Source organism: Desmodus rotundus, chromosome 5 (assembly GCF_022682495.2).
Source record: "Desmodus rotundus isolate HL8 chromosome 5, HLdesRot8A.1, whole genome shotgun sequence".
Classification (NCBI taxonomy): Eukaryota; Metazoa; Chordata; class Mammalia; order Chiroptera; family Phyllostomidae; genus Desmodus; species Desmodus rotundus.
The window spans coordinates 44,174,294-44,194,170 of record NC_071391.1 but is presented as its reverse complement, the minus strand read 5'-3'; the positions used below and the strand labels follow the sequence as shown (position 1 = coordinate 44,194,170).

The 19,877-nt window shown below is 39.0% G+C and overlaps 2 protein-coding genes and 1 pseudogene across 6 annotated transcripts; 1 reads left to right on the top strand and 2 right to left on the bottom strand.

The window, feature by feature from the left end:
• Nucleotides 1–2,190: 2,190 nt before the first annotated feature.
• Nucleotides 2,191–9,824, bottom strand: LOC112317601 (olfactory receptor 51I2). 3 transcript variants are annotated; one of them, XM_045183592.2, is made up of 3 exons: nucleotides 9,770–9,824; nucleotides 6,083–6,187; nucleotides 2,191–4,525 (listed from the first exon to the last, which is right to left on the bottom strand). In XM_045183592.2, exon 3 carries the CDS (start codon nucleotides 4,426–4,428, stop codon nucleotides 3,478–3,480), a length of 951 nt encoding a protein of 316 aa, XP_045039527.1. In that variant the 5' UTR covers nucleotides 4,429–4,525; nucleotides 6,083–6,187; nucleotides 9,770–9,824; the 3' UTR covers nucleotides 2,191–3,477. The 3 variants fall into 3 exon arrangements, with proteins under 3 accessions (XP_045039527.1, XP_045039528.1, XP_053781631.1); XM_045183593.2 differs by having other exon boundaries at nucleotides 2,191–4,456; XM_053925656.1 differs by lacking the exon at nucleotides 9,770–9,824 and having other exon boundaries at nucleotides 6,083–6,237.
• On the top strand, nucleotides 7,972–8,754 carry LOC112317602 (nascent polypeptide-associated complex subunit alpha pseudogene; annotated as a pseudogene).
• Nucleotides 9,825–12,067: 2,243 nt separating the features above from the next.
• Nucleotides 12,068–17,188, bottom strand: LOC112317644 (olfactory receptor 51I1). Of its 3 annotated transcripts, none has more exons than XM_024574722.3 (2): nucleotides 17,123–17,188; nucleotides 12,068–13,250 (listed from the first exon to the last, which is right to left on the bottom strand). In XM_024574722.3, the coding sequence occupies exon 2, from the start codon at nucleotides 13,168–13,170 to the stop codon at nucleotides 12,226–12,228; it is 945 nt and encodes a 314-aa protein (XP_024430490.2). In that variant the 5' UTR covers nucleotides 13,171–13,250; nucleotides 17,123–17,188; the 3' UTR covers nucleotides 12,068–12,225. The 3 variants fall into 3 exon arrangements, with proteins under 3 accessions (XP_024430490.2, XP_045039529.2, XP_045039530.2); XM_045183594.2 differs by having other exon boundaries at nucleotides 12,068–13,254; nucleotides 17,123–17,163; XM_045183595.2 differs by lacking the exon at nucleotides 17,123–17,188 and adding an exon at nucleotides 13,957–14,435.
• Nucleotides 17,189–19,877: the final 2,689 nt, after the last annotated feature.

Genomic DNA, 19,877 nt, shown 5'->3' with positions numbered 1-19,877 from the left:
AGAACAAGTGACTGTAAAAGTAATCCTATTTAAAATGAGATTTTATTATACATTCAAAATTATACATTTTATTATACATGCAAAATATACATGCATGAACTATGCATGTTCATGCTTTTGACTTGTGGGTTACATGGCATATACATCTGCTGATGACATTGAAAACCCAGAAGGGAATATTAGATCAGGCTCAAGAAATCACAGCAATATCAATTCTTAAGTTTTTAGATTTATTTTCCATGTTGCATTTAAAAATAAAATAGTATTATATAGCTACACTTTAGTTGTAATAGGTGCTCAAAAATACTACTTGAATAAATGAAGAAAGTAATTATCCACTCTTCAGTAAACAACATCCATATTTAGATTCCACTGCAGAAGAAATTGATTTCCGGATATTTCAAGATGAGATTTGGTCAAAATTTTTCCAGAACAGTCATCTTGGTTTTATAGAAGCTGTCACTGGTGGGAATCTAATCTAGTGGTTTTCAAACTTATTTATGATCCATTGGAGCAATGAGAACATTCCTTTAAGTGCCTAAGCACAAGTAGTTTGTTTTTGATTTTTAAGAATTTATTTATTTTTAGAGAGTAGGGAAGGGAGGGAGAAAGAGGGGGAGAGAAACATTGATCGTCAGCCTCTCACATGCCCCCATCTGGGAACCTGGCCTGCAACTCAGGCATGTGCCCTGACCAGGAATCAAACTGTCGACCTTTTGGTTTGGGAAATAAACCCCAAGCCACTAAGCCACACCAGTCAAGGGAATAAATTTTAAGATATTAAGTGACCACAAATTTTTTTGCTTAAATAGCTGTTTCAAGTGTGTACCTTGTTTAACTGTGTCTCTGTTATACCATTTTTTCATCTTTTAAACAATCTTATTTACTCACTTTACCAAAAACTTAAATGAAAAATTTAGAAAAGCAGGGAAAAGACTATGCATAGCTTTTAATATAATTGGAATCTTTTCATGACATACCACAATGTGTAAAGCTTTCTGAGAAACAAAAGGAACTTCTGAAAATATTGGCATGGATTTTGATAAGGTGAATAACACCTATGACTGGGTAATGTACTCTGGTTAGGATGAATGGTGTCAATTCCATTGCTTTCAACAAAAGTAGAGAGGATCCAATGGAATTGTCATTTATTAGGTTTTTCAAATAATATTTGATAAGAGTTCATTACCTGGTTCTTGTCTTGTAAAAGTATTTAAACATGGCACTGAACGATGATGAAATGATTCCTAACATCTTATGTTATTATAAATAACATAAACATGATAAACTTATCAGTATTAAAAGTTACATAAAAGAAAGAAAGTAAATAGGAATTGAATTGTTGCTGAACTGTTTCTCATTCATTTAATAAACAATATTCATTTTTGGATTTAAAAAAGCCCATGCATCTCATTAAGAGATGGATTTCCAATTAAATGTTACTTTTAGTATACCAAAAGTTATGTTATACTTATACTGTATTGGTTATATACTAATCAATATTGGGAAATTAACTCAATACATTGTATATATTTTAAATAATGCTTTATGGGCCATCAATTTTTAAACATCAAATTTATATACATATACATATTTTTGCAAAAATTATAATAAAGAAATTATTAAAGTAGTTTCAACTTAAAAATATTTTATATGGTCAAAACCCTTTGATGGAAGTAAAGTAAAAATTTAAGTTCAAGAAAAAAAGGACAACAACTACAAAATATGTGAATATTAAAGAAAGTGCTTGTGAAATAGAAACAGATTCATAGATGAAGAACAATTGAGAGCTAGTGGGGGCGGTGAGTGGGTGGAGGGATTGAGCAAAGAAGAAAAAGGACTCATGGACATGGGCAACAGTGTGATGATTGCTGGGGGCACTAAATGGTAATGGAAAAAATGTAATAAAGATTATATATTTTAAAAAAGAATGTGCTTGTGTACTTTAAAATTTTTGTCAGATATCAAAACATAATGTATTTAGATTTCATTGGATATTTTAAAATATGATATATTGTTTTATTTTCAATGGACTATATTTACAATAGATCCCAAAATGCATGCTCAACCACTTTGTAAATTTACAATGAAAATGTGAGATGTCAGCCTGAAAATGCATATGAAGATACACAGTTATTTTTCCATTAATTATTTTTGAGATTACATACAAATGTGGCAATCACTGTTCTACACAGACTGAGTAGTTCAAAAAAGAGCCACTGTGTAAAGATGACCTTAATGACTTGGAGGAAGTTTGAAATATATAATATAGTGAGAAAAATATTTACATTGTCATTGGAGGACCTGAGGTGACAGAGGCTGAAAATGTGAGTCCAGTTACTGTTCAACCAGCACAATCCACTCTGCATAAACCTACGTGGCTTAGGAGATGTGAAGAAGGTCTTTTGCATTTAACCAAAGGTCTTGAAAAAACCATAGACAGTGGAGGCTACTGTGCTTGAACAACAAGAAGAAAAGGAAAAAGAAAAAGAAAAGAAAACCATAGACAGCTGAGAGCAGAAACAAGCAGTGTCAACCACACCTTTGCGGACAAGCTAGAGGAGGAGTGGATTAAAGGAAAAAATAAAAATGGAAAGATTACTGAAGTCTGAAGGGACAGGGGGAAAGGAGAACAGGAATAATGAGACACAGTAACGTTGGTCCTATTTGGCCTTAAAAATAGGGCCTGAGATTCTACTAAAGCACAATTTGCTGCTTTAGCTGAGATTTTTAGGATCTGAAACCTGGGCCTGTGAGGTTGTCTATATGTTACTTTGTGCCTAAGTTGAGGCCCTTTAGTCACAGGTTCCTCATTCTCAAAGTCTCCTGGTACATCAACTCTGGGGGTAGAGGCCATTGTCTGGTGAGTCAAAGGGATAGTCTGGTTCCTTTCATAAAAGGAGGGGGGTTGCCTCATAGGTAAGTTTCCCATACAATTTATCATTTAAACAAGAGAAATTCGAGAGGGGAAGGGAGTGCTATTAATAATGATGTTGAGGAAAGTAAGTGTAAACCATGACTATCTGGCGCAAACCAGAAAGTATGCTCATCTTAATCAAAGGTATGTCTTTAGGATAATCTTCCTTTATTAGAGAAGATGCGTAATCCCTGCCTAACCCACCAAAACAGAAATTTGTTTTATTTCATTTCAAATATCATTAAGTCTCCCATCTTCACTGTCAATTATTTGCTAGGCCCTTATTCTAAGAGTTTTAAGAAGAAAAGAAAAGAAATTTATGTTCTATTCTATCAAGCTAATCGAATCTATTAGAGAGGACGTCCACATGTGCACTGACATTGATAAGACATGAGATGGGAAGGGCTAGGGCTATCTCTTGTGATTCAGATTTAAGCCTGTGCCAACACTTTGAATACCTTGTTTCTATTCTTCCTCACAATGCGGCTGTAGAGCTTTGTCTACAGCAGAAACACCGTCAGCGTTTATGGACTGATTCAAAACCCTGCCCCTTGGAGTACTCAGAACAGTTCTCTCTTGCGGGAAAACAAGGCAGCAATTCCCTGTCGGATCGGCTTGGTCTTGACACTGTAGATGATGGGGTTGAGCACAGGAGGCACAAAGAGGTAGATGTTAGACATGAGTGTGTGGATCAGTGGTGAGGCATGTGTGGCAGCACGATGCATCACAGACACACCAATCATAGGCACATAATACACAAGCACTGCACAGATGTGTGACACACATGTGTTGAGAGCCTTCTGCCGCCCCTCCCCAGAAGCAATGCCCAACACTGTGTAAAGAATCAGTATGTAAGAGACCACGATAAGCAGTGAGTCTAGCCCAAAAGTGGCCAGGACAATGGCCAAGCCCAGGATGCTGTTGAGCTTAGTGTCAGCACAGGGCAGCTGGATCAGGTCTGAGTGGAGGCAGTAGGAGTGAGAGAGGATGTTAGTGTGGCAGTAGGGCAGTTGCCTCAGAAGGACTGGAAGAGAGGCCATGAGTGCCACACTCTTCAGTGTAATGCCCAGACCCATGCAGATGATGCGGGGCAGAGTTAGTATGGCTGTATAGCGCAGTGGGTTGTAGATAGCTACAAAGCGATCATAACTCATGGCCAAGAGGACCCCTGATTCCATGCAAGAGAAAGTGTGAATGAAAAACATCTGAGACAGGCAGCCATCGAAGTCAACCTGGAAGGCATTGAACCAGAGAATGCCCATGACAGTGGGCAGAGTAGACACAGAGACACCCACCTCAGTCACAGCCAACATAGACAGAAACAGGTACATGGGCTCATGTAGGGCAGGGTTTGTCTGCACTGCGGCCATGATCAGGCTGTTGCCCACAATGGCCACAATGTACATAGAGAAGAAGGGGATGGAGAACCAGCCATGTTGGGCCTCCAATCCTGGGAGTCCAGTCAGAAAGACAGACAGGAACTCAAGACTTTCATTGTTCTTGGCTCCCATGTCACCAACAGTAGAGGTCAGTCCTCACCTGCCATTTGAAAAATAAAACAAAGTTCCCATCTATAGGGTCTTCTGCCTCAGCAGCCCACCTCAAAGACTGAAGGAGGGAGAGACAAAGAGGAAGGGAAAGTTAGTCATCTAGATTATTCTGAGTAAAAATATAGCAGACACTTTCTTATCACCTCTTTTCCTTTTTTTATTGTTTTGTTGTTGTTCAAGGACAGTAGTCTGCATTTACTCTTCACCATTCTCCTCTCCACCCCAGCCATCCCCACCTCCCTCCCCTGATCCCACCCCTCCCTTGGTTTTGTGCATGAGTCTCTATAGTTGTTCCTGAAAACCCTTTCCCTGCCCCCCACCCATTATCCCCTCCCACCTCCCTCTGGTTACTGTCAGATTGTTCTTAATTTCAAGGTCTCTGGTTATATTTTGCGTCCTTGTTTGTTTTGTTGATTAGGTTCCACTCCTTTTTTCTGACAGCAAGAATCTGAAAATTTTACATGTAATGAAGATATTTGAGAATCTGTAATCTTTAAGGCATAATTTAAAAATTAAGAGCAGAAATGCAGGAATAAATAGGAACTAGATCCCAATCAATACTCAGCCAGTTACTAAATATGCCATCCGGGCTAATTAATACTCTGATCCAAAGTTTGTTTGTTTTTTAAACTAGTAAAGTGGAGATCAAAATAACATTATTCTCTTATTCGGATATAAGAAACAAATGAGAAAATTAACATCCTATATTCAATGTTTTAAAACTCCACGATAGATTCTGGTGGACATTAGTTTGAATCCCGATTTAGAGTTTGCTCGCTGTGGGACCTTGAACAGTTAACCTTCCCAAGCCTCAGTGTGTCCATTTGTAAACTAAGGATAAAAATACACTTGCCTTATATGGTTATTACAAAGGTAAACAAGATATTGCATGGCATATGAAACACTGAATAAGTATAAAGTATTTAATTCTTAGGGAGATACTAAGACCAAGAGAGGAAGAGTGAGTAATGGACCAAACACCTAAAAATCAGTTTCTGCAGAGCCTAGATTATAGTTTAGACCCCCCGACACTCCCTGTAGTGATGTTTCCATTTCACAGTGGAGATGGGAGTAAAACCAAAGCCTATCTAGAGGAATCATAAGAAAGAATTGAGTTGTAGCTCGGCCAATGTGGGTCTTATAAAACAGGAACCCCTGGAAAAGTGATAATCTCTGTGTGTCCCAGTTCACTCCAATGGGGGGAGGGTGTTTAAAATAAATGTGAGACACTGGTTTTAGAAAGTTGAAAAACAGAAAAATATGAATAAGGGTGGTAAAGGATATGGATATTCCATGACAATTATACTAACACACAAGGGACCTCTGATCTTAAAGAGAGAGCTCAGGTCAAAGACACAGGGATAAGAGACTTCATTAGTGGCCAAGAAATGAGAATAAAATAGTTAAACTCCAACCAGAATGTGAAAATAATATATAATATAATACAATATAGTAAAATGTAATATAATGTAACATAATATAACATTATATAATGAAATATAATAAGTTAAATTTGTAAAATAAATTTTAAAAACATGAAGTAGGAGGTGAAGTTGCAATTGCTATAGAAGCTGAATTATCTCAAATCATCAGTTTATTCATTCACTCGACTTACTTGGATGTAGAATTCACAGATTCATTACCAATTCTTTATCCCACAGTTTTCCAGTGTTGATGTGAAATGGTCCATATAACGAAAGAGTTTAATGGAGATGCTCTCCTAGAATGGACAAACAGGAAACAAACAGCTAAGGCAATACAAAGAGCTATGACCATGGAGACACACACAGACGACATAATAGTGGTGACGGCCCAGGACCGGAATTCTCTTTTACTCTTCCCTTCCAAGCCCTCTCTTCATGCACCTCTCTTCAATTTCCCTACAGAAATTCCATGCATGCTATCTCTGCTTCCCTCAAGATTAACAACCTCTTGAAAGGTGAAATACACTTGCTTGTGCCTTTTGTCCATTAATGTCCCTTGCTTCTGCCTCATAAATCAGTGGTTCTCAACCCTGGCTAACACAGTAACCACCTGCTGAGTTAAAACCCCACTGCCCAGGTAACATTCCACGTAACTAAGTAACTGCCTCCACTACCAAGTGCCCTCATATCAATCCCATAACAACCAGCTTAAGTGACTTGCTTCACACCAGTAAGTGGCTAAGCTGGGACTAAAATCTAGTTCTTCCAACTGCAGGTCCAGTGGTCTTCTCTATGAAGCCCAGCAGCCAGCTCTCTGAAGCTAATGCCACCTAAGTTAGAAGAATGAGCAAGTATTGGAGAAGTTGATCATCTTTCTTTTCATAGTCAGAGAAGAGGACAAAATGGCAGACAGATTTTTTTCCTGCCTTATATGCCAAGTGGGTGTCACATAGAAGAGTCTGGGCATTAAGTGACCTTCTAAAGTAGCCTCCTCTCAGAAGTCCACTGATCCAGCTCTCACCTTGACAGGTTTTCTAGGACCTGAAACCAGAGTCCCATCTTACACCCCCTGAGAGAACCATCTCTGCGGCATCCGTATCAATTGTCACCCACACTCAGCATAAACACTCCCAATGCTGGGGAGCTCATTGCTCCTAAAGCCATTATCCTGGCGAGATCGCACTGCCTTATGAAGTTCTTGCTTACATTGGGCTTGAACCTACTTCTTCCGCATCACGCGTAATGCTGTAGACACAGAGACGTGATCATTTTGTTGGGTTTCACCTAAACATTTTTCTTCACAGCATCTGCATTTTCTTGTAAAATACATCTTAATTTGTAAACATGTATGTACTTGTATAGTTATTTGTTTAATGCCTGTATTCCCTAGCAGACTGTAAGCTCCATCAAAGTAAGGTTGGTATTGACTGATTTTTTTAAACTTTTTTGATCACTAAATATTCAATGCTAGCACAGGGCCAAGAATATAGCAGATGTTTAGTAAACATTTCATTGGATTAACAAATAAATGAATAGATAAACAGTATCTGAAAATTCCAATCATAGAACTCTGAAATCTTCCCTTCTTCAGATTATCTATCCTGAATTCCTTTAGCTACTCAGAGTCTCTGATTATTAGTTCCCTGGCCACAAGTCCTCCTGTCAGAATGCCTCGTGGAAAGTCGATGTAATATGAGTCAACAGTGTGGTATGCAGCTTACAGAAAATGAGGTTTAGGTTTGTTAATAGGTGTATTTTATTCAGAAAAGAGTATGTTCTAAAATGTGTATTTATAATTGCAGGCTTTCCTTTTCTCTGCTAACATGGTCTTTCACTTCCTTCTTAGTTTTTTTAAACTCTTACTGTTATTCATACTCAAATTATTATTTTATCTCCAGCTTGTAAACAGAAATAATAAGCTTGTCATCTATGCCTGCATACTATTTTATACAGACTTCCTATTTTGTTGGAATTACATTTATACTTCTGCTCTCCCTGTCATAGTTTGGACTTGATTAGAGTCAGGCTGTGCCTAGTTCATCCTTGTCTTCCCAGCACTTCCTGATTCTATCACAAAGACATGCTGAAGAGATCCAGAATTAAGAAAAGCATGAACGCAGTGCTCAGGACCATAACAGAACATTCGGTACTGGGTTCCATATTCCAGTTCAGAGTTAAACCAACTGAGACACACTCAAAGGCAAAGGGGATTGAGTCAGTTAAAGGGCACTTAAGGCTCTTTCTGCTGCCATGCCATCTTGGTTCTGTGTTACCACAGCAAATACCCACGAAGCCACAGAAACCGTCCTCCTACAGAGCAGGAGTGGCCACAGCCCAGGCTGAGACAGGGTCTGGAGCAGAATCTGACAGTGATGAATTAGTGCCAGAGCTCCAGGAACAACATTCCACACAGGCAACCACACAATGAGCCCAGCAGGCAGCAGCAGCTGGGATCAATGAAAAGCCAGTTGGTAAAGTAAAACAGAGCTGGAGTGGAATCAAGGCACAAAAGGCTATGTCCAAACTGCGTCTGCAACAGGTTATAGGGTCCCTATCCTGGAATCTAATAATATCCTCTTTGTGGTCACAAAACCAAATGTCTACAAGAGCCCAGCTTCAGCTACCTACATAGTTCTTGGTAAAGCCAAGATTCAGTACTTATCTCAGCAAGCACAGCTAGTAGCTGCTGAGAAATTCAAAGTTCAAGGTGAAGCTAACTGTCTAAAACATTCAAGAAAACACACAGACTCCAATTGTACAAGAGGAGAGTGAAGAGGAAGAGGTTGGTGAAACAAGTATGGAAGTTAAGAACATAAAACTGCTAATGACACAAGAAAATGTGTTGAGAGTAAACTCAGTCTGAGCACCAGAAACAGTAATAATATAGTAAATGCTATTATGGAATTAACAGTGTAACCATCTAAAATTGGGGACCTTTTTGGTGTTTCAAAAGAGTAACTGCAGCTTGGTTTGAAATTGTACAGTTCCTATCATTAATAAATTGAAAGCTTCTTGTGGGATTAAAATAAGGAGCATTTAAGGAACCAATGATGTTTCGTTTTGAGAAAAGGGGACTGTAGAAGAGATGGAGGTAGGATGGGTGCAAGAGGGAATGAGTGATAGGTGGAGATCACAGGGAGACAGTATGGAGCACAGGTGAGGAAGATTTTTCTAAGAGTCTACTCTGCACAGGGACATACTATGCTTCTGGTCAGTGGAGATGTTCAAAGACTGGAAAACTTGATGGGCATGGACAACAGTGAGGTGATTGCTGGGGGAAGAGGGTTGTAAAGGGACTAAATGGAAATGGAAAAAGAGATACAATAAAGATTAAATCAAAAAAGAAAAGAAGAGAAAAATCCTTGCTGACAATGCTGAGGAAAACTTCCAGAATTTGTTTAAAGGGGATTAAAAGCCCTTTCAACACTTCTGCCCTCGGGCCTGATATTCCAAGTTATCAAATTCTCTCCTATTCTGTGACACTGAGAATTTCATGACAGTGGATCTGTGTGGCCAAAACAAAAACACACTTTCAGTCCCTGTGGTGAGATCACCATGTGTCTGTCACTGCTGAAGCAATCTCTGGCAGTCCCATCTGAAGGTGTTTTGGAAGGATACATGGGCATTGAAATGAATAGTATCTTTTGGTGGAAAACCTGCACGAAAATAAAATGTGGGGATTTTTCTGTCTTAAACCCCTCCATCATAGACAAGACAAATTATCGCTAATACACACATATACATATACACTTAAGGAGACTCACTCAAAGATAGAGGCATGAGAGTGACAAAAAACACACAGAGGCACCAAAAGAATTGTAGACAGGAACTCACTTTTTGTGCATATACCGAGAAGACACAAATACATTGAAATTCACCTGAGAAAGCTTTGGGAAATGAGAGTTGTATTGAAAGATAGAAGGCAAGAACTCACAATGGCTTCAGAATGGGCCTCGGGCAGGCACTAGCCAAGACAGGAGACAAACTTTATGTTTCTGAATGAGCTCCCAGAGGCCCTAGCCTCTGGGATCCTGTTTTGCCTGAGGGTGATCCTGTGCTGGTAACAGGAAAAGGAGAAGGACTAGATCTCACCTTGGGAACTGAAAGAAAACAAAAAGCATGTGCCCTGGAGATACTGTCCTCTTTCCACAGAGAAAGTAAAATTTCAACTTCTTCCATGTGAAGAAGAGTGAGATGGAGTGAGATGGAGAGAAATCCCTCCAACCTTCATAGCAGCATCCCCACCCAAAACCCAAGTAACTAGTCTCAAAACTGGAACTCTGAGCACGGACTCCACAGTTTAGTTTTCTGAATTATTTTCTTAAAACCCATATCCCAGGAAAAACTTAAAGCTTAGAGCTTGATGGGCAAATTTCAGGACAATGTTTAAATACCAGAGCCAGACCCAGTATTTAACCAATGGAGGAAATAGCCATGGCTTTCTTTACCCACTTATCAATGCTGTTTCCTACTCAATTCCCAATCAACCCTCCACCAAATGGCACAAGATTGAGTTGTCCCCCAGAAGAGACATCCCATGGGGTTCAAAGTCATACAGATGTAGATTTGAGTTCCAGGATGTCATCTACCAACTTCATGATTCTAGGAGATCAGCATTTCTTCAACTTGAAAGCTGATATATTAAGAGGCTAGTACTTACCTACAGAGGGTAGAGATTCAAATGAAAAAAGAAGGAAGCTATATTTTTAATGTGATCTTAGCATACATAAGTTCTCCCGGAGGCTCCAATATCAGATCACCCAAATAACTTTTTTCTCAAGTACCTAGTCTTCCCATTAAGTATTTCATTTTACTTCTTCCTTATTTAAGTTTCAAATACAGTGCAGGTGTATTCAGGGAAGGAATGGCAGGAGAGCTCTCTCACTTTCATATCAAGTAGTGGGATGGATCCAGAGAAACAAACAGAAGATGGACATGAAGAAGATTTTATCTTCCTATTATGGACCTTTGAAATGTCTCAGAGTGGTAGTTTGAGAACCTTTTCTACTTTCCATTATCATAAAGTGACTATGGAGTGGCTGGAGGTTGTTTATGGAATCTTCTCTGTCAGCTATTTCTGTGCTATAATTGCACCCACTCGTAGAGATAATAAGCTATGAGTTTGCATTTTCCTTCACCACCAACACCATACACCTAGTTGTCAGTTTCTCCCCACTTTAAAAACCACTCACAATCTGACTTAGGGAATCTCTCAAGACCTCGTTTCCCAAGATTTCCATATGAAACCTCCCCTCTGTCCGCATGAAGCTGCTTGCAATTGTCCTAAATAGTTTAGACAAATATTGTAGGTTAAAGGTTCTCAATCTTTAACATACATCACAATTACTTGGAGAATTTATTAAAATACAGATTGATGGACTTTGCACCCTAGAATTTCTAATTTAGGGCATCTAAGGAGGGACCTGAGAATTTGCATGCCTAACCGTTTCCCAAGTGGTGAGTATAATGCCAGCCTGGGAATCGCATTGTGAGAACCCCTTTTCCAGACTCTTGTTACTCATTAGTCTTGTTATTGCTGTAACACATCATATCGGCATGACTTTAGCAGTGTTGGAAAAGAGAATTACTCTGCTTCTCAATTTTCCATCACCAATGGTTTTATTCAATGCAAATCGAATTCAATAGGTCTTGTGTGGGGTCTAAGATTCTGTTTCTCTAACAGGATGCCAGAGATACGAATACTATCGTTTATTGGATTACACTTGGAATAGCAAGGTTCTAAACTTTCTTGCCTAAATATTTGTCCCATACTTATGTCAAAATTATTACCTTCCTGTCTTCTTGCCACCCTGCACCAAGTACTCTAACCTCTTTCATCCTTTACAAGCTACTTCAGAAAAATTTTTATCCTGCTCTCCACAAACCAAATGGGCCCTCAGTGTCACATGAAGCATCAGGCCTCCACAGAATTTTGTCTGTCTCCAATGTTTACCACTTCCCTCATCTGGATGGAATTAGGATTATTTGTGTTCAAACTTATTGGCCCTGTGGAATTTTTATTATTTCCATTAGTCAAACATTTTTCAGGACACCTTTACTCTTTTTTAGTGTTTTCCCTTAATATGTCTACTTCTTACTTAACAATATGTCTTACCTACCATTTTAAAATTCTTAGCAACTAGCATAAGGTCTTTCACACAGTGTTTAATATACATTTATGTCATTTTATTGAGTCAAATGTTCCTTTGTCAATATCATATTCACAACTATCAAGATTCTGATTCTTCTCCTCCTTGCTTCAAGCATTTCTTAAGTTGACAAACAAGTCCCAGTTCTTTCTACAAAGTACTTCTCTCAGGGCCTGCAGCTTTCTTCAGCTCTGGGATTTATAAAAGGCTTTGAGGATCCCTCTGCGTATCTCCTTTGTCTTCACACTGTAGATGATGGGGTTGAGCATGGGAGGTACGAACAGGTAGACGTTGGACATCATGACATGAACAACAGGTGGGGCACTTTTCCAGAAGCGGTGGATCATGGAGACAGCAATTATGGGCACATAGAAAGCCAGCACTGCGCAAATGTGTGATATGCAAGTGTTGAGTGCCTTGAGCCTCTGTTCCCAGGATGCAATGGCCAGCACAGCTCTCAGAATCGATGCATAGGACAGCAGGATGAAAGTGGAGTCTATGCCATAGGTGAAAATGACCACAAAGAGCCCATAGATGTTATTAACATGGGTGTCTCCACATGCCACCTTCATGAGATCTGGATGGAGGCAGTATGAGTGATGTAAAACATTGCCCTTGCAGAAGGGAAGTCGTTTCACCAGAAAGGGAAAAGGCAAGAGAGTAGTGAAGCTCTTGGCAAGGATGCCCAGGCCCATAGCCAAAATGCAGCTGTTGGTGAGCACAGTGGCATAATGTAGCGGGTCACAAATAGCCACAAAACGATCAAAGCTCATGGCCAGCAGTATGCCTGATTCCATGAAAGAGAAAGTGTGGATGAAGAACATCTGAACCAAACATGCATCAAAGCCAACATGGCGGTAGTTGAAGCAGAAGGTGGCAATCACAGTTGGGAGTGTGGAGAAGGACACTCCCAGATCATTTAGGGAGAGCATAGAGAGGAAGTAGTACATGGGCTGGTGCAGAGAAGGCTCCTGAACCACCAGAGCAAGAATGCTGAGGTTGCCTATGATGGAGATCAGGTAAAAGATGCAGAAAACCAGGGCAACCCAGGCTTGGCCTGTCTGCATCCCAGGAATGTCTGTCAGCTGGAGTGTGTCTGGCTGGAAGGGGGTGCCATTGAGGCTCAACATGGCAGGCAGGTGGGAGAATACAGATGGGGAATGAGCCCAAGAGGATGTTTGGGGGAGTTCTTCACTTTCTCTCAGACATCCTGTCTCCAACACAAAACGGTCAGAGATTGAAAGTGTTTGTCTCTTTCCCTGCTTCCCCTATTAATGAGATCTTTAAGAATAGCAACTGATTTCTACTATGTCTGAACCACCAGTACCCACCACCCTGTCTAGAGCATCGTAGAAACTCTGTGAAGGTGAGATGATCAAGTGAGTGTCCATCTCACTGCAAAGCAACAAGTCCCCTAATTTTCACCTTAAACTGTAGTACCCCTTCACTTCTCCATATCACCCCAAAAGCCACATTTGGGGAGTTTGGTGAGAAATAGAGGTTAACATACACATGGAAAAGGAAATACTGCTCAAATCTTTGGAAACCCTTTGGTAGAATCAGGGGTGTCCAACTCACAGCCCACGGGCCACATTTGGCCCAGGATGGGTATGAATGCAGCCCAACACAAAATTGTAAATTTGCTTATAATGGTTTTTTTTTTTTTCCTCATCAGTTTCTGTTAGTGTTTGTGTATTTAATGTGTGGCCCAAGACAGCCCTTCTTCCATTACATCCCAGAGATGCCAAAAGGTTGGACACTCCTGGTAAATAAAACTTCTACAACTGTAGAATTACAGTTTTAATAACTTTTACTCAGATTTCACCTCAGCCAAAAACTGTTCCACCTCTGTAAAATCTTAAATTCTATTTTTGCTAATATTCTGACCACATCCTTCTAATTTCCAACCCTCTTACCTTCTAGTGACCAGGCACTTGCTCTCAGGGTCCCAGTAATTCTTCCATTTTTTCTGATCTATTTGTCTTTTAGCATTTGCTCCCTCACTTGTTCCCTGACCTACTCTCCCACCACAGCCGGTGTCTTCATCTCCCCCTTGCCCCTCCTTCACATTCACACAGCAAACCCCAACTTTGGTAAATTCTCTAGTCAAACTGGGTGTGTAGCTGGATAAAACCAAAGAAGCAAGTGGTTTTTTGGAGATAAGTACTGATTATTTACCACAGCCTAAATTTTAAATTTATTTATTGGGTTGGCCAAAAAGTTCATGTGGTTTGTTTCCATAAAATAAAAGACACATCTTTCATTTTCACCAATAAATTTATTGATTTGGATATTTTGAGTAAGCCGGCTATCTCTCACATGGTATAATGTTGACTGTTCCCAATTATTGTCACAATTTAATCACTATCAACTTCAACTGGTCTACCTCACCATGGCGCATTGTCCAGGGAGAAATCTCTGGCAGGAAACTTAACAAACTACTACTGACACGTTCGATCACTCACAGCACCTTCTCCATACACTGCACAAATCTTTTTTGCATTTCAGTTGTGTTTTTACCTTTCTTGAAATAGTAATGCATAATATGCTGAAAATGTCACTTATTTTCTTCCATCTTCTCTATTAAAATGGCTACACAAAAATCCACCAATTTTGATAGGTGTTTTTAAAAGGCATGTTGATATGACTGCTGTCACAATACAGTCTCACAAAATTGTTTCAAATCAAGTTAAAGAGAACTAAGCACTATTAGAGCCATCTTACAAAAAAAAAAAGCAAACTTTTTGGCCAACCCAATACATCTTTATCCATTCTTACCCCCTGGCTCCTAAGAAAGAGATGTCTCTCCTTCTCCAAGACCAGGCCCTCCACCTTCAGGATTCCATTTCTTGCCTTCTCCTTCGAACACCTGTTTCCATTAGTCAGTTTTACTGCATCTTCAGCCTCTCCCTTTCTATCTCTTTTCCTCAGGGCAATAAGCATGTGCAAACCATCCTATTACAAAAACATAACCTTCCCTCTTTAGCTGCCACTCTATTACCCTCCCCATTTCTTAATCAAACTTCTTGAAACATTGTCTCTTCAGATGTAAAAGGAGGGAAGCTTGTTTATGTTTCCATTTCTCCAATTCTAGTCTGAGATCCTTAAAGTCAAGGATTCACCCTTCTTAGCCTTACCTTCTATCACTGCTCAGTTTACTCTAGTGTGGCTTCCACATCCCACCTTCTCAACTGAAAATAATTTCTCTATGGTTACCACTGACCTCTTCGTTGCTAAATCTAATTATAAACATTTTCAATACTCATCCATTTGGTTTCCCTACCAGAGTTCATTCTGTCGGTAACTCACTTTTAGAGAACCACCTCCTTCCTCCAGATGCGCCATTTCTCCATGTTTTGCTCCTACTCTGACGTCTTCTCTACCTTCTTTACTGAATCCAGTTTCTCTGTCATTCCTCTTAAACAGCATCAGATTAATTTCAGCAAAGTAAGCAACGAGAACAGTGCAAATTGAGAAACCATATCATAAAGGACTTTTTCTCAGCCTTACCTAAAATGTCTCTGTAATTATATTCCTATGATACTAGGTATCTCATAACCAGAGCTCTGTTTTGGAATTTAGGCATAGTAGTTCTCTTGTTCCTTTGACTTTTTCTGGACTTTTCATTCTCTTAGCTGTCTTAGTAAATATGGTGAAAGTAGATGGTTAAAAGAGTTTGGATAATGCCCAGATATCTATCAAAATCCTGAAAGTATATGGAGCATTAGAAGGAATTTGTCTATTCTTTTCTTTTCTCTCCTTTCCAACTGAGAATTTAAAATCCAAAACAAAAACAAAACAAAACCTTGTTAATCGGTAAGTTAACAAGTTTTAACTGAGAATTAATAAAAGTTCCAACTGAGAATTAACAACGCTTGTTAATCAATTTCTTCTCCATACTCCCCCTGTAAATTTCTCTCCGTGCACCCAAGTCAGGTTTTAAGTCAATGTTCCAAGAAATCTTCTTACATGCAGGCTATCCACATCTACTCTTTTTTATCATCTTCATTCTAAGATTACCTTTAAGTTCTGAAGAAATGGAAAGACACTTGGAGCACCAACAGATACGACTGACTCTTCTACAAGATAAGTTGACTCCACTATTCTGAACTCCTCATGTACAAAATTAGGTATTCCAGGTCATATTTCATCCATGCTCCAGATTTTCCTCAGCATGGAAAGCAACTTTGAAAACTTCTCCCCCAAATAGAACATACTTTGCCGCCACCAGACAGCCATTTTTTCTTTGTTTTGACTGTGGAGGTGTCAGTTAAGGCTTCTTAGATATGACTAATCTAGGAAGAAATGTCAAGACAATGGAGACAGGCCCAAATAGTGCCTTTCTTTTGCACACCATGCACATGAGTACGCACATACAGTCACACAAAGGTACTAGCAAATATACGTTTCACTCTTTTACACACAATTACACACTCACCTGTATCAAAAATACGGAAACTATTGTGCACTCCCTTAGTCACACATAACACTAGCACAACCACAGAATTTAAGAAGGCTCATAGTTACTCATTGCCATTATGCACTATGTTTCAAATATCCTCCCATAGTTATACCAGCTCAACACATACTTATAAACACACAGACAAAAATACATCAGTATTCACAGACCCACCAAGTAATAGTCCACCAACTCTATTCCCATGACCTCCTCAGTATTGAAAATCCAGCTAAGATTGAAGATCATGTTGTTAAATAACTTCAGTTCATTTGCTTCTGTGATTTTTTTCTCAAGCTGCACACCCAAGACTTAGATATAGGAGACAGTAATTCAAATTTCAGGGAGAAAAAGTTTGAAATACCCTCAAGATAAAATCTAGATTTAATGAATCAGCCCCTTCATCTAAGGTTCTGTGATTGTGACTTGGTATTAGAATTTTGATTCAGATGGATACCTAGCATCAAGGTCTGTGCTCATGGGCTTTGGAAGGGAACAGATTTGCTCATGTTTGGAGGGGAAATAGGAGGGTCAGAGGCAGTCTAGGGTTGCACTAGGAGTTTCAAAGGTCAGGATAAGTTTTAGGTAAGAGGCCCAGGTGGGCAGTTTGAGGGAAAGGCACTCACTAGGTGGCAGAAGTTCTTTTCTCTGTAGCTGGACGTACTGCTCTGTGGATCTAGCTGCCAGAGTGGCATTAGCTCACTCACCTAAGATTAATAAATTCATGAACACCCCAGAGTCCCTAGGCTTGTTTGTTTGTGGTTGCAGGAGGAGAGTAGAAAGGAAATGGAGAGGGTGGGATCAAGAGGGAGAGTAGTGCTGGGCCACAGGAGAATTGTCCCTAGGAGAATCCCTTTCCTAGCCTCATTAATCCCTAATGTCATCATTTGCATCCATTACTAAGTTAAGCTTCCCTTGATCAGTAAGTGCAAACAGTTGCATGAACACAAACATACCATATTTTTCAGACCATAAGATGCACCTAGGTTTTAGAGGAGGAAAATAAGAAAAAAAATTTTGAAGCAAATATGTGGTAAAATATTTAACAATATAAATAACATAATATTTTGCCAATGTAAATATAAGTTACATTTGTGTGCTACATTTGCACCCCCATTTTCCTCCCAAATTTGTGGGAGAGGTGAGTCTGATAGTCTGAAAAAGATATGGTACCTAGTCATCAACATTCTGACAACCCCACAGATACTCCTTTCAACATATTCAGCTACAAATAAATTAGAAGACAAGCTCGTGTTCACATCAACTCTTTCAGATCCATACACGTACAAACAGAAAAATGCAAATATGCTCATACAACTGCCCAATAGACTAGTCACTAATCACATATCTTTTTTTAAATTTCTATTGTTATTCAATTACAGTTGTACGCCTTTTCTCCCCATTCCTCCACCCCACCCAGCTGAACCCACATCCCTCCCCCACCTCCACCCTAATCACATATCTTGACAGGTCAAACACACACTAAAATCTCTGTATACTTACTTTGGCAACACAGACCGGTGCAGGTTGCAGACATAATATTAGAAATAGATAGTTAAGTGCACATTTATCCACATACTTGAAGAAACAATCAGGTATGTTTCAAATGTACTCCATGCTCACATGTCCAAAAGTATACATTTCAAACACATGCCCATATTCTCATTAACAGATCTACAAGATGCCCACAATTCATATCCCCCCATCTCCTCACAGATTTATAAATAGAATTTAAATTTATGGCAGTTTTTTTGTAAAAATATGTGTTAGTATCCATATAACATGCTTCTTCTGCAAGCATTCCTTCTACTCCATCACTGAATGGGACCTGAAAATTACAAATTTAGTTCAATTCAACAAAGACCAGACAAAAAAATAGAAGGAAAACATTTTTGAGCATGATTTTGCTTCAGGCATTCCTCTCAGCACTGATGTTACACACAGCAATAAAGACCCAGCACCTATTCTTGCAAAGAAGATAAATATTAAAAAACTGATCCTCTCAACAGTCCAGATGTCCTCTGTGGCAGATATGCCTCCAGATGTTACCTAGAGATATGGCATAAACGTATTTCACAACAAAACCAATGCTTTTGTCAGAACGTATCTAATGTGCATGCAAGGTCTGTGCATTATATGTTTGAAAGAAATAAAGTAATTATATAACTGATTAACCCTTAATTAATTATATGAATACTGAAATATTTAAAGGGAAGTGTTTTGATGTTGTAACTTTAGTTTTTAAATGTGTTTCATTGTACTTTATCACCATTTATTCCCCTTATACCCTCCCTTACCTCCACTTACTTGTCTCCCCACACTGTTGTCCAAGTGCATGAGTTCTTTTTCCTTTTTGCTCGATCCCTCCACCCCTTAAGCTCCACCCCAGAGCTGTCATCCTGCTCTCTATCTACGAGGCTGTCTCTATTTGCTTGTTCAATGTGTTCATTAGATTCCACATATGAGTGAAATCATATGGTATTAGTCTTTCTCTGACTGGCTTATTTCACTTAGCATAATGTTCTCCAGGTCCATCCATGCTGTTGCAAAGGGTAAAATTTCCTTCTTTTTCACAGCCAAGTATTACTCCATTGTGTAAAGGTCCCATAGTTGGTTTATCCCCTTATCTACTGGTGGAAACTTGGGCTGCTTCCAAATCTTGGCGATTGTAAATAATACTGCCATGAACATAGGGGTTCTTATATTCTTTTGAATTAGTGCTTCAGGTTTCTTTGGATGAGTTGCCTGAAGTGGAATCAACAGGTCTTAAGGCAGTTATGTTTTTAATTTTTTGAGGTAAGTCCATACTGATTTTCACAGTGGCTGCCCAATTTGTGTTTCTATCAAAGAATGTGAAGAAAGGGCAGCTTAACTTTGAAGTACACTAATAAGATAAGTGGACTGATGGATAAGTAGAAGATTGGACACATAGATAAATGTATGCTAAATATGGCACAATAAAAATGTAGATGTAAGTGGTGAGTATACTGGTGTTTACTGTAAAATACTCTCAAGTATTCTGTGTATTTTTGTAATAAAATGTTGGGATAATTTTTTAATTTATTATTAAAGTATGGGTGGCATACATTGTTACATGAGTTTCAGGTATGCAACATAATAATTCAATATTTATATACCTTATGATGTGATCACCACAGTAAGTCTAGTAAAATTTCGTGAATTAAAAAGACAACAAAAACAGATGGAGCAGGACATAGACCATTCTCCTGAAAGCACAAACCATGTTCAAAACTGCAGTGAAATTCAACCAAACGCAAATGACCTCAAGGCCTAGTTTAAACCACCCTGAGCTTCTTTTCCATAAACTCAGTATTAGTACATGTTACGAGATGAATTTTATGTATTTTGCATAATAGGTAA

Bases quoted from the DNA above. Each gene is read 5' to 3' on its own strand.
- LOC112317601 (XM_045183592.2), bottom strand. From the start codon at position 4,428: ATGGGAGCCAAGAACAATGAAAGTCTTGAGTTCCTGTCTGTCTTTCTG.
- LOC112317644 (XM_024574722.3), bottom strand. From the start codon at position 13,170: ATGTTGAGCCTCAATGGCACCCCCTTCCAGCCAGACACACTCCAGCTG.